Source organism: Coregonus lavaretus (assembly GCF_964263955.1).
Source record: "Coregonus lavaretus genome assembly, chromosome: 23".
Lineage (NCBI taxonomy): Eukaryota > Metazoa > Chordata > Actinopteri > Salmoniformes > Salmonidae > Coregonus > Coregonus lavaretus.
The window spans coordinates 23,948,008-23,961,088 of NC_140010.1; the positions used below are offsets into that span (position 1 = coordinate 23,948,008).

General features: G+C 41.5%; 1 protein-coding gene across 1 annotated transcript in view; it reads left to right on the forward strand.

The window, feature by feature from the left end:
• Positions 1–13,081, forward strand: part of LOC311098781 (pappalysin-2-like) — a gene marked incomplete at its 5' end in the record, with an annotated part of 88,658 nt that overhangs the window by 8,308 nt on the left and 67,269 nt on the right. Inside the window, 4 exons of the mRNA XM_084139346.1 lie at positions 3,532–3,680; positions 5,786–6,079; positions 8,770–8,962; positions 9,208–9,338. Of these exons, the coding sequence (XP_083995472.1) occupies positions 3,532–3,680; positions 5,786–6,079; positions 8,770–8,962; positions 9,208–9,338 (767 nt within the window). The remainder of the gene's footprint in view (positions 1–3,531; positions 3,681–5,785; positions 6,080–8,769; positions 8,963–9,207; positions 9,339–13,081) is intronic.

A 13,081-nucleotide genomic window follows, 5' to 3' on the forward strand; every position in this document is an offset into this window, starting at 1 on the left:
AGTGGCCAGTGATTTCAATAGGCAGCAGCAGCCTCTAATGTGCTAGTGATGGCTATTTAACAGTCTGATGGCCTTGAGATAGAAGCTGTTTTTCATTCTCTCGGTGCCAGCTTTGATGCACCTGTACTGACCTCGCCTTCTGGATGATAGCGGGGTGAACAGGCAGTGGCTCGGGTGGTTGATGTCCTTGATGATCTTTTTGGCCTTCCTGTGACATCGGGTGCTGTATGTGTCTTGGAGGGTGGGTAGTTTGCCCCCGGTAATGCGTTCGGCAGACCGCACCACCCTCTGGAGAGCCCTGCGGTTGTGGGCGGTGCAGTTGCCGTACCAGGCAGTGATACAGCCCGACAGGATGCTCTCAATTGTGCATCTGTAAAAGTTTATGAGGGTTTTAGGTGATAAGCCAAATTTCTTCAGCATCCTGAGGTTGAAGAGGCTCTGTTGCACCTTCTTCACCACACTGTCTGCGTGGGTGGACCATTTCAGTTTGTCGGTGATGTGTACACCAAGGAACTTGAAGCTTTCCACCTTCTCCACTGCGGTCCCGTCGATGTGTATAGGGGGGTGCTCCCTCTGCTGTTTCCTGAAGTCCACAATCATCTCCTTTGTTTTGTTGATGTTGAGTGAGAGGTTATTTTCCTGGCACCACACTCCCAGAGCCCTCACCTCCTCCCTGTAGGCGGTCTCGTCATTGTTGGTAATCAAGCCTACTACGGTTGTGTCGTCTGCAAACTTGATGATTGAGTTGGAGGCGTGCTTGGCCACGCAGTCATGGGTGAACAGGGAGTACAGGAGGGGGCTGAGCACGCACCCTTGTGTTGAGGATTAGCGAAGTGGAGATGTTGTTTCCTACCTTCACCACCTGGGGGCGGCCCGTCAGGAAGTCCAGGACCCAGTTGCACAGGGCGGGGTTCAGACCCAGGGCCTCAAGCTTAATGATGAGCTTGGAGGGTACTATGGTGTTGTATGCTGAGCTATAGTCAATGAACAGCATTCTTACATAGGTATTCCTCTTGTCCAGATGGGATAGGGCAGTGTGCAGTGTGATGGAAATTGCATCGTCTGTGGATCTATTGAGGCGGTAAGCAAATTGAAGTGGGTCTAGGGTGACAGGTAAGGTAGAGGTGATATGATCCTTGACTAGTCTCTCAAAGCACTTCATGATGACAGAGGTGAGTGCTACAGGGCGATAGTCATTTAGTTCAGTTACCTTTGCTTTCTTGGGTACAGGAACAATGGTGGCCCTCTTGAAGCATGTGGGAACAGCATACTGGGAAAGGGAGATATTGAATATGTCCATGAACACACCAGCCAGCTGGTCTGCGCATGCTCTGAGGACGCGGCTAGGGATGCCGTCTGGGCCGGCAGCCTTGCGGGGGTTAACATGCTTAAATGTCTTAATCACGTTGGCCATGGAGAAGGAGAGGCCACAATCCTTGGTAGTGGGCCTCGTCAGTGGCACTGTGTTATCCTCAAAGCGGGCGAAGAAGGTGTTTAACTTGTCTGGAAGCGAGACGTCGGTGTCGGCGACGTGGCTGGTAGAGTTCTCAACTGACTGAATTTTGTCCATAGCTGTACTGAATGTATTCTATCAGCCAAAATAGTGCTTCAGAATGTAGAATTCAACATAAACAACCAATACTTTATTATTACAAACTATCAATCCATTGTCTATATTTCATATGTTATATGTATTATGAAACTCATTTGACCTAATGCTGAATTGGAGCACTCAAGCAGATTGACATAGCGTTTGCTTGTTTAATGAAACCTGGATGTAAGGCAAACTACACTTGGTCAGTTCTTGAGTGGAACACATCCAAGAAACAGTAGGTGGTTCAACTAATGGGCTAGACCCTTTGGCAGGTTTCAAAAGGGCATACCTTTTCAAACGAATGGGCCAGTGATAGGTGGAAAGGCTTTCCAGCTATAAAAGCAAAAGTGAAAAATGACATGTGACATAATCTAGAAACAAGTTCACTTCACACATCAAAGCAGTTCTATGGCAATTTATCACAGTTGGGAGTGGGGGGAAGTGGAAGGTAGTGGTTTCATGTAGCTACCCAAACCAATTCAAACTATGTTGTTTTGGAAGTAGTAGAATTGGATGTAGAACGAGAGAAGTGGAAATGAACTCCCAGAAGATGAGCTACTTTCTCATCAGGAGTTCCTCTGACTAGACTACTTGACTTGAATGTTACAAAATGTCTATTTTCTCCGTTGAGCACCACAACATACTGTAGGACTTTTTCACCACGATGTCATGGGATCCGATCTACAGTCAGGTACATAATTATTGGCACCCTTGATAAAGATTAGCAAAAAATACTATAAAATAAATACAAATACTGAGCTATTTTGTATGCTCAAAAACATAAAAAATGTATGTTTTACACTAATACAATAGAGATTTTGTTAAAAAATTAATAAAACAAATCTAAAAAAAGATACGGGTCAAAATGATTGGCAGCCCTGTACTTTAGCACCCTCCCCTTGCGAGGATAACAACACTGAGCCTTTTCTCAAATGTTTTATGAGATTGGAGAACACATTGGGAGGGATCTTAGACCATTCCTCCATATAGAATCTTTCCAGATCCTTGATATCCTTTGTCTGAGATTAAGGACTGCCCTCTTCAATTCAAACCACAGGTTTTCAATAGGATTCAAGTCCAGAGACTGAGATGGCCATTGCAAAATGTAGATTTTTTGGTCAATTAACAATTACTTTGTGGATTTTGATGTGCTTCGGGTTATTGTCTTACAGGAAGATCCACTTGCAGCCAAGTTTCAGCCTCCTGGCAGAGGCAACCAGGTTTTTGGCTAAAATGTCCTGGTACTTTCCTGGTTAAGTTCATGATGCCATTGATCTTTGATGATAAGGGATCTTTGATCCAGGGATAGGGACTATTTTGTATCCAGTGGTCCTGGGGCCCTTGTTAAGGTCAACGGCATCATGACGGCCTTTGCCAGGAGGCTGAAACTTGGCCGCAAGTGGATCTTTCAGCAATACAATAACCCGAAGCACATCAAAATCCACAAAGAAATTGTTAATTGGCCACAAAATCATCATTTTGCAATGGCTATCTCAGTCTCCGGACTTGAACCCAATTGAAAACCTGTGGTTAATACAGGGGTGCCAATATTTTTACCCTTATCTTTTTAGATTTTTTAAAATTACTTGTTAAACAAAATATCTTTCTCTGAGCAATTGTATTAGTATAACATAATAATTTCCCCAAAATTTGAGCATACAATATAGCTCAGTATTTGTATTATTTATTTTATATAGTATTTTTTGTTCATCTTTATCAAGGGTGCCAATAATTATGGACCTGACTGTGTGTGTTTCTGGGAGTTCATTGATTCTACACCTGTGTTGTCTGATATTTTCACAGGGTATTTGAAACTGTATACCGTTGCTATTTACTGTAGGATTGTGTGAACAAACTGTCCAATTGGCCTAGACTAAAAGCAGGGAATGCAAGAAAAAAATTATACTAATGACACATACTTCTTCTCCTTGCTGCAGAGCCTATATGAGTGTAAAGGAACTGAAAGAGGTGTTGCACCTGAGCAGCACAGACACCCTCAACGTTTTCTTTGCCAACAACTCAGCCCGTGAAGAGTTAGCAGGGACCGCAACCTGGCCATGGGCAAAGGAGGCCCTCAACCATCAGGGTAAGCTACTGCTATACCCCTTCCTTCTGTCTTTACTTGAATCAAACACAAAAATCATTGAGCTACAAAATGATATGCATGCTATAACATGCCAAACTGGATTACATTGACTTCTATTAGGTTAGAAAGTACACAAAAATGTTACACAAAAGTAAAACGCAGAAGAGGAGCAGGTAGGAATTGCCTTTGTCTTCAGATTCTCTCTCCTCCCGCTCCCTCAATCTCCCCCTCCTTCACTCTCCCCCTCTCCCTCACTCACTCTCTCTCCCTCACTCTCTCCCTCCTTCACTCTCCTCATCTCTTGCCCTCTACTCTTTGATCTCAGTATTAGCTGTAACAAGATGAATTAGCCTTAATCCAGGGTATAAAAGAAAACACTTGCAGCACGCATAGATTTCCTGGCAGATTGCCTCCTAATTATTAGGGCTGTAAAGACAACCCCAACAACAACCAAACAAAAACAAGAAAAGCCAGGGTAATGCGCTGTTGCCATTCATACATCCCTACCAGCCCATTTGACTGTTTTCACTGTAACTGTTTTCAAGTGCTCGTTAAAGCTAAGAGATTTCTCCTCACATCTAGTTATTTCATAAATTCCAACTTTACCTGAAGTGGGAATGTATTTTTCTAATTGGTTTGGACTGGTATTATTTTGGCTGTATATTGCTAATGGAATTGTTCTACCCCAATAAGAAAGACTGTACTGCATTACAGTCATGTTGCTTCTTGTAAATGATCCTTAAATATCTTATATTCTCTTCTGTGTATTCTCTTCCATCTACCGAAGAGCTGTAAATCAGTCAGTAAGAGTGCTTGGCCGGGAAGTGAAACCCCTTTAAAGTATTATTCTCCGTTCAATCAGGTTTGTTGTTGTGCTCCCTCTGGGTTGTGTCTTACCTCCTGGCACATTCATTATGGGCCCTGAGGATGGCGTTCGGTGCATTCCAGCATAGATGTCCTTTTTTTCTTCCTCAGGGTTTAACTGCATCAACAAGCCAGTCAGTGTTTTGGGCTGGGCTTTCTCTGATACAGTATGTCCCTGATGGACCACCGTCTTGCAGGTTTCCATCCCCTCTTTGAACCCCACAGCTCCCAGAATTTAGGATATTTCACTCAAAGCCACATCTTTCAATATGATGACAGAGTAAGTTGTTGAATGATACAGGGAAAGATGCAGTGGTGCCACGACTGTAAGAAAGACGAGACACTTCGTAGTGTCAATCGTGTAGTTACTTTTCCCAGTCTTATTTTGTAATTAACTGTTAAGCTTGTATATCAGATGATACAGGAATATATATGATCACCCACACCTGATGATTTATGTCTGAGGATAAACCATGAGAACCTTTTTAGTGAGTCCCATCAGGACTTACAGTCAGGAAGTCTTCGTCTGACAAGCAGGTCCTCTCCCAATTGTACGAGAATATATTCCCAACCTAAGTGGATGTTGAAGCAGAGCCCTGCAATACATCTGTCATTGTTTACAGGCTATAAATGTGCTATTAGTGAGGTTGTCTCAACGGGCCCAGCGGAGGTCCTTACAAATTGAATAGTGTTTCTAATTAGAAAACAAATAGCATTTTTATTCTATTCCAGCTCTTAAAGTTTATAATGGGCAATAACCTCTGCTTCCATATTCCATCATAAGAAATTATGCAAATTATTTCAGGGATAGCACTATACTTGTTTCTTACATGCTGGGTTTAAAACTGCTGAAGGTTTGCCTCGTCTTTAAGTGGTTATAAATGTCACATCGTTTAGGGTTTTTATGACACTAGTCGGTTCTAAAACCAAATGTTAACATGCTATTACTCAGAGGGCTTGTCAGACAAAATGTGCTCGACTGTTTGTTTGAGATGGCAAGCTTGACTAACTATTGAAGAAACACACAATAAAACATTGAAAGAAGTTGACATAGAGATGGTGTCTGATTCATCTTTGCCCAAAAAAAACCCCCCACTGTGATCATGGAGTATCATCGTCTGGGATGGAAGTTATTTACGGGCTCTAGAAGTACTTGGGAAGCAACAAAGGAAGACTATTTCAGCAATCTCACCACCTGTTGAGTTCTGTTAGACAACTATATCATCCCATCCTATCCACAGGTGGAATGGTGATGAATCCATCCTACTTTGGCACTGTCGGACACAATAACACAATGATCCATGAGATGGGCCATATCTTTGGGCTGTACCATGTCTTCAAGGGGGTCAGTGAGCGGGAGTCTTGTGATGACCCCTGTCAGGAGACCACTCCCTCCATGGAGACAGGAGACCTATGTGCAGACACGGCCCCTACACCCAAGTCTAAGGCCTGCCACGACCCTGGCCATGTCAACGACACCTGTGGGATAACGCTCTACCAGGACACACCATACAACAACTACATGAGTTACACAGGTAGGTCTACTGTAACCGCTCTGCAATGGAGTCAGCATCCGTTAGTCTGCGTCCCAAATGGCACTCTATTCCCTTCATAGCGCACTACTTCTGACCAGATCCATATGACCCTGGTCAAAAGTAGTGCACTATATAGGGAATAGGGTGCCATTTGGGACACATACCTAGAATGAGGCAGTGGTGCCGTACTCCTACTGCAGGACCACAAAGGTCTACTGCAGGGGTAGGCAACTAGATTCAGCCGTGGGACTAGTTTTTTTGGGGAATAATTATAATAATTTGTACACTGCAAGTTCAGCACAACTAAGCCCAAAAATAGATTTGAAAATAACAATAATTTCATACCTTGATTACATTGATTACATTGAGACACGATCACATATGTCTCTTTTTTTATTTGTGGAAATACTTGGGAACAGATTTCCTAACAAGCTAATTTCTTGCTGAATTCCTGGTGATTGTACTGTTGTTGTTTGTAAAAAAAAACGTACATTCCCCCAAATTCCCTCTGCAACCGCCTGCTGCCGACCCCTGGTCTACTGTATATGTGAGGTTAAATCCAAGTGTATTGCATTTGGACAATGGATCGCATAGTACATCTATTGTGATTGAGATGTAGTTGTCCCTGATTGCACTGACTTTGCTCTGACTTTGCTCACAGCTGCTTGTTTGAAGAAGTGTACTTACTGTGATCAAGATGTGGTTGTCCCACTGGTTATCCTAAGTTGAATGCACCAATTTGTAAGTCGCTCTGGATAAGAGCGTCTGCTAAATGACTTAAATGTCAATGTAAATAGTATGGCTAATTCATCCACATCAAACGAGTGATCAAAATTCACTTGTCTCCTTAAAGGAAAAATCCACTAATTCCTTTAATTTACAGTGTTAAATAATACTAATATGTGAGAACAATATTTTTTGTGAACAAATGTTTCATTTTGGCGTTATAATAAGGTTGGTAGCAACATGGAAAATCGGTGTGGAAATCTGTTGCAGCTCAAGTCGACTACAAAATCCACAATGCAATGCTCTCTCTATGGACTGGCTGGCTGGTTAGCTATCTAGGTAGCTAGCTAGCAAACGTAGCTACACACAATAATACCAAAGACAATATCAGCATGTAAAGTAGCTACTTAGCTGTAAAATCGCCTAAACAAACGGCACTATCAATTTAAGAGTCTACAATCTCACCATGTTCAACCTGCAGATCGATGTGCCTCACAGAGTGGAATCTGACATTCGCAATGGCAGATATACTTTTGAGGAGATGGGAAACGTTGCCCATGCTACGTCAATGGGCCGCGCAGTGCATTCTGGGCGATTCTGGGACAAGGAGCGAATGGGAGTCTATTGGGCGCTAGCTCAAAAATCCAACATTAGCACGAATTTCGTCACATTACAAATATTTTCCCAGATGTGATATATTTAACTTGCTATCTGTAATATCGTATAGCTTTGGAAGTTTCTCGATATATACACTGACTTTAAGAAGGGATTATGTGACGATTAGCTTAGCAACCGCGTGACGCAGCATGACAAAGTGAACGCGATTGGTCGATAGTCTGCTGGGTGGGGCGTTATAAGTTCCTTCATTCATTGGATTCTTATCTCCTTTCTATAATAAAGAGGCAGACAAATAGGAAAAATGTGCTGGACCCTTTGTTAAATTACAAATTTCTCAAGGTAGGGATATCGCAAAAATATGATCAATGGCTCATTCGAGAGAAGACATCCTCCCAAGTTATGACATCAGCCAGTATTGAAATCTGACATGTATGATAGACGTTTTCGCGATCTAAAAGTCATATTCCTATTGACTTCCAGTGTAGTGAGAGCGACATTATCACAGTGCTACGTCATACCGGCCGGATTTCTGCCTGCTTGAACGCCAATAACTAGATACATGTGAAAACATGAAATAACCCAGGGAATCGAAAAAACATCACTCAGAGATGCACAACAACAATATAACATAAAAAACGGGTGAACCTTTCCTTTAAGGCGTCCGCATACTTCCCAGCCGAAACAGTTCGGAAGAGTTTGTGCATATATTATGACAACATTTTGTAGCGTTTTTGTTCGTTTTGGACTTCGGTGAGGGTTTTTTCAGCTGTTCGGGCACACACATTTTTTTCTGGAGGTAAGCCGAAGTTCGGAGCCGACGTCTATGCCCTTTCGTCGGTGATTGGTCAACAGTAGGGATTCATTCAACGAGAGACTACTCGTTTTCAAGCTAATTTTGTTCATTGCAAACATTGCAAAATACTGCACCAAACATCTTAGTTAGATGTAAAATTGCGTGACTAAGATCTCCTCGGCAAAAACGTCAAAATTAATGACAGATTTCTTGGCTACAGCGTCTCAAAATTGACAACATTTTAGTCATTTAGCAGACGCTCTTATCCAAAGCGACTTACAGTTAGTGAGCGCATACATTTTTCATACTGGCCCCCTGTGGGAAACGAACACACAACCATGGCTTTGCAAGCACCATGCTCTACCAACTGAGCTACAGGGGACTAGCAGTACTATTGCTGCTATTTTTCTCGTTTTTCAAGAGAAGGTACTTTAAGGGAATACGTGAGCACACTCGTTCGGTTCGGCTAGGCGTCAGCCGAACTGAAGCATTCTGACGCCATTAGATGATTTCCGCTGGGAACATTGACTCTACTTTCACTTCTTCTCCTCAGACGATAACTGTACCAACCATTTCACACCAAATCAAGTGGCTCGGATGCATTGTTATATGGATCTAGTCTACGAGAACTGGCTGAATGACAGAAGGCCCACCCCCATCCCTCTCAAGCCCATGGTGATTCGACAGAGCTCAGTCTCGGTCTCCATTCATTGGCTGCCACCTGTAAGAGGGCCACTTCATCAAAGGTAGAATAAGTGTGTAGCTAAATATTTTCCTCATATCAACAGCAACAGTAATGAGATAGTATGCATCCCAAATGGCACCCTATTCCCTATATAGTGCACTACTTTTGACCAGGGCCCATAGGGAGCCCATAGTGCACTATAAAGGGAATAGGGTGCCATTTGGGATGCAGACACAGATATTCATGAATGATAATTACATTTTGAAAGATTTTCTGATACTTACATTTGAGCACCTCTCTTAACAGTTCTCCTACAGTGGATAGTGTAAACTGCAGGGACTGTGAGGCAGACGGTGTGTTCCATCAATATGCCTATGAGGCCACCTCGCCCCGGGTCTGTGACTCCTCCGGATACTGGACACCTGAAGAGGCTATTGGTCAGTATTTCTCTTTTGCCACACATGGGCCTGTGTGGCTTAGTTAGTACAGCATGCCACTTGCAATGTCAGGGTTGTGGGTTCAATTCCCACTGGGGCCATCCATACTAAAATGTATGCATGCACTACTGTAATTAGGTTTGGATAAAAGCGTCTGCAAAGTGGCATATATTATTTATATTATGATAATTGCATTAGCCACTAGTAGCCAGTTTAGTCTAGGATAGTAGTCTCAAGGCCAAGTTACATGTCTCTGACACTACAAAAACATAATAAAGTGAGCACATATTCATCATCTGATAAATTATTTATTTTAATCTCATTGATTTTAGTGTGTTATTATGTCCATTCTGAACACAAAACATTCAGTTACTTACAGTTTAGGTTCTGCCTTTCTGCAAGGAGGATCCCCTATTCTCCTGTGGGTAAGGTGCGTGCAGGGATAAAGACTGGCTGGAAGAAAAATAAGAAAATCATTAAATAATAGTTGCCAGGCTAAAGAACTTCTCTTGTTTTGGCCATAAGAAAAACAGGGTGCTTGGCAATGTCAACTTTTGGCAATGTTGGGTGCCGTCCAACATTGAACTGTCATAAAAACTATGTGTATCCTGTAGTGCTTTGAAACTTTATGCTTCATGTAACAGATGTTCCTTATTATTCCAATCAAGATTCTTTGAGTGTGGAGAAGCCCAGTCTTTCGACATGACGTGTATAAAACGTTTTGGAAATTCTACCCAAATATGTGGAAATCCTCCGATGGAATTTGTGCTTTGAAAAAAAGACATAGAGAAGGAGGTGATTATTCTCCATGCTGTACTTTAATGATGATAAAGACAATTACAGCATTATCCAGGAGAGGAGCGTGGAATCCATAGTTCTGGGGAGAGACACACAGTCTGTTGACTTTTGTTGTGTACTGTAATGTAGTTTATGGGAGGAAGAGAGTCATCTTACCTGCTTGTCCATGTGCAAGCCAGGTGTTCACTCATGGGCCTTGAGAAATTCATTTAGAACAGGAAAACAAGAGTTTTACAGATTGAAAAATTAAGGAGGCTTTTGTATATTTCAAATGGGTTCAGGGACCAATCACAATGGGAATACAAAACAAAACATGATGTGATTGGTAAATGAGTTGCAAAGAAGAAAATAAATGCAACTCATTGACAAATCATGTTTTGTTTTGTATTCCCATGTGATTGGTCCCTGAACCCATTGGAGGCCATTTTTAAATATATAATTTCTCAGTCTGTAAAACAGTTTTGAATGCTGATTGCCGAAACACGTTGGTTTTATGTTTAACAATAAAGAAGCACTTTTATCAACCTCAACTTTCCTCCCAAGAGTTGCTGAATTTCCTCTTCACTTAATTTGCCCCTAAATTGCTACATATGAAAAAGTATGAATATGTATGCACTCGCTACTGTAAGGCGCTCTGGATAAGAGTGTCTGCTAAATGACTAAAATGTAAATGGACATTGGTTGGAGAGCGAGGTGGCTGTGTTCCCTTCCCTTAAAGGGGAAATCTGCAGTTGCTACATCCATTTTTGGACTTAAATAAATGTATTGTACCCATTGATTCTTGAAGAATATAACTTATAAATGCCTCATGAACTTAGTTCAACTGGTGTACCCCATCAGAACCAAAATATAATACTCCAATGTTTGTAAACAATGTAAATGTAAAGAAACACTTTATAGCCTCAAAACATGGTTAAAATTGTAATTTTTATATCATGGATGGTCAGTCCTTGCATCCATAGCTCTGACTCTGAATTTGAGAGTGGTTACATTTCTCCAGGCCCATCCCTCAGCTTTTTACCAAAACAGAGGCGGGTGTCCGCTTTGCTTTTGTTTTAACTGCAGATTCTAGGTTTAACAGGAAAACAAGTTAAGGTTGATTAGGGCGGGATTAAATGCAATCACGTTATAGCGCAGCATACTATACAGCCGACAATGCAGCTTTTTAAAGGCATTTTCCCAGACGTTCGCGGCGATCGTATTCATGTTGGTTCAAGCGTAAATTGCCATTAAAATAGTGCACTGCGCTATAGCGCGCCTTGCATTAGATCGCAGCCTATATGAAAACCAGTCAAAATGTTCCACCCCAGTACCAGTGTTACCCTTTTACAAATGAATTAAACTGTTAGGCCTCTAAATTGTTAGGCCTCTAAATTGATTTAGGTAAGTTTTAAACATTAACTGAATTAATTAAAAACGCATACAACATTTCTTTTTAGGTAAGTGTTACTGTATACCTCATTCTTTTCACAGAAACAGATCTTCCCTTTGATGTGTTCCTCCACTGAAACCCAAGCATGCATTTCCAAACCTGGGGAGTCTATTTAAGCTTGAGAAAGGGAAAAGTAGTGACATGGTTAAGTTGCTGAAAGCAGGAAGGATGATACACTAAGATCTTGAATCACTAGGCTTTCCTGTGGGAGCCGTTTGCCACATCTGATACAGCGATTAATCTGGGCCTTTCTCTGTTTATCTGACCAATTTAGTTTTATGGTTTGACTTGGCGTGCTGATGTTTACCCTGAAAAAATCCACACATGTGAAGGAGCCACATTGGGTGCAAATAGCAGAAGCTGTGGAAGCTGTGGAAGCTGTGGATGTTCAGGCATTGGCTGGCTGGGGCTACCGCTGCAGGCGCTCTCCCTCTCTCCATCCAACAGTTTAGTTCAGTACTCTGCTGAGACATACTACCTGCTCCTTTTCCCATTTTTACCACAGAGGAAATGAACATGCTTTATAAATTGTTAAGCATGGATTTCTTTCCTGTGCGATGTTGCACCTGAGTATGTTGTGTTCTAGAGGGTGGCTTGGAGAAGACCAGTCCAGTCCACAGCCAGGTTGTGTGGTTTCCCCAAACTCTCTATACTGTATGTCTCTCCCTCAGAACATCACTGGTACTCTCCAGTAACCCTCTTCTTTAATAATAGTACAGTCATGTTTTTTCAGTGATTCAAATCATAAAACAACCTTAGAGATACTGCACTAACTAAAGTGTCAATCAGCAGTAGAAACAATAAAGCGTACTACCCGTTTCGGTAAAAAAATTAGGGATGGGGCTGGAGAAACTGTAACTACTCTCAAATGCATAGAGCTATGGATGCAAGGACTGACCATCCATGATATCAACATTATAGTTTGAACCATGTTTTGAGGCTATATAGTATTTATTTTTTTACATTTACTTTGTTTATAAACATTGGAGTACAACAAGCTTATATTTTGGGTTCTGATGTGGTACGACAGTTGAACTAAGCTCATGAGGCATTTATAAGTTATATTCTGCAAAAATCAGCAGGTACATATCATTGAATTATATGTCCAAAAATGGATGTAGCAACTGCTGATTTCCCCTTTAAAGACAAAGAAGAATTTAAAGTGCCTACCTTTTAAACCAATGAATAACCTTCTAACTTGCAGCATTTTACCTGTGTGGTTGGGCAGGTAAGTTGTATGTCATCCGTTAACGGTAACAGTCCAGTGTTTCCAGATTTCTATGAAATATTACCTATAATTAATTACAATATGAGTGAAATAGTTTTCCTTCCAAACAATGGTAATAAAAATAAATAAATAAATAAAAATGAAAAATGTAAAAAGCAGCTTTTCTGTATTGGAATGGTGTGGGCATACCCCAACAACAGAATGGTGTGGGCGTATACCGGTCATTAAAAATATTAAATATTCCTCTATGAGGAAATAGCAAGCATTTCTGAAACGGTCTGTTTG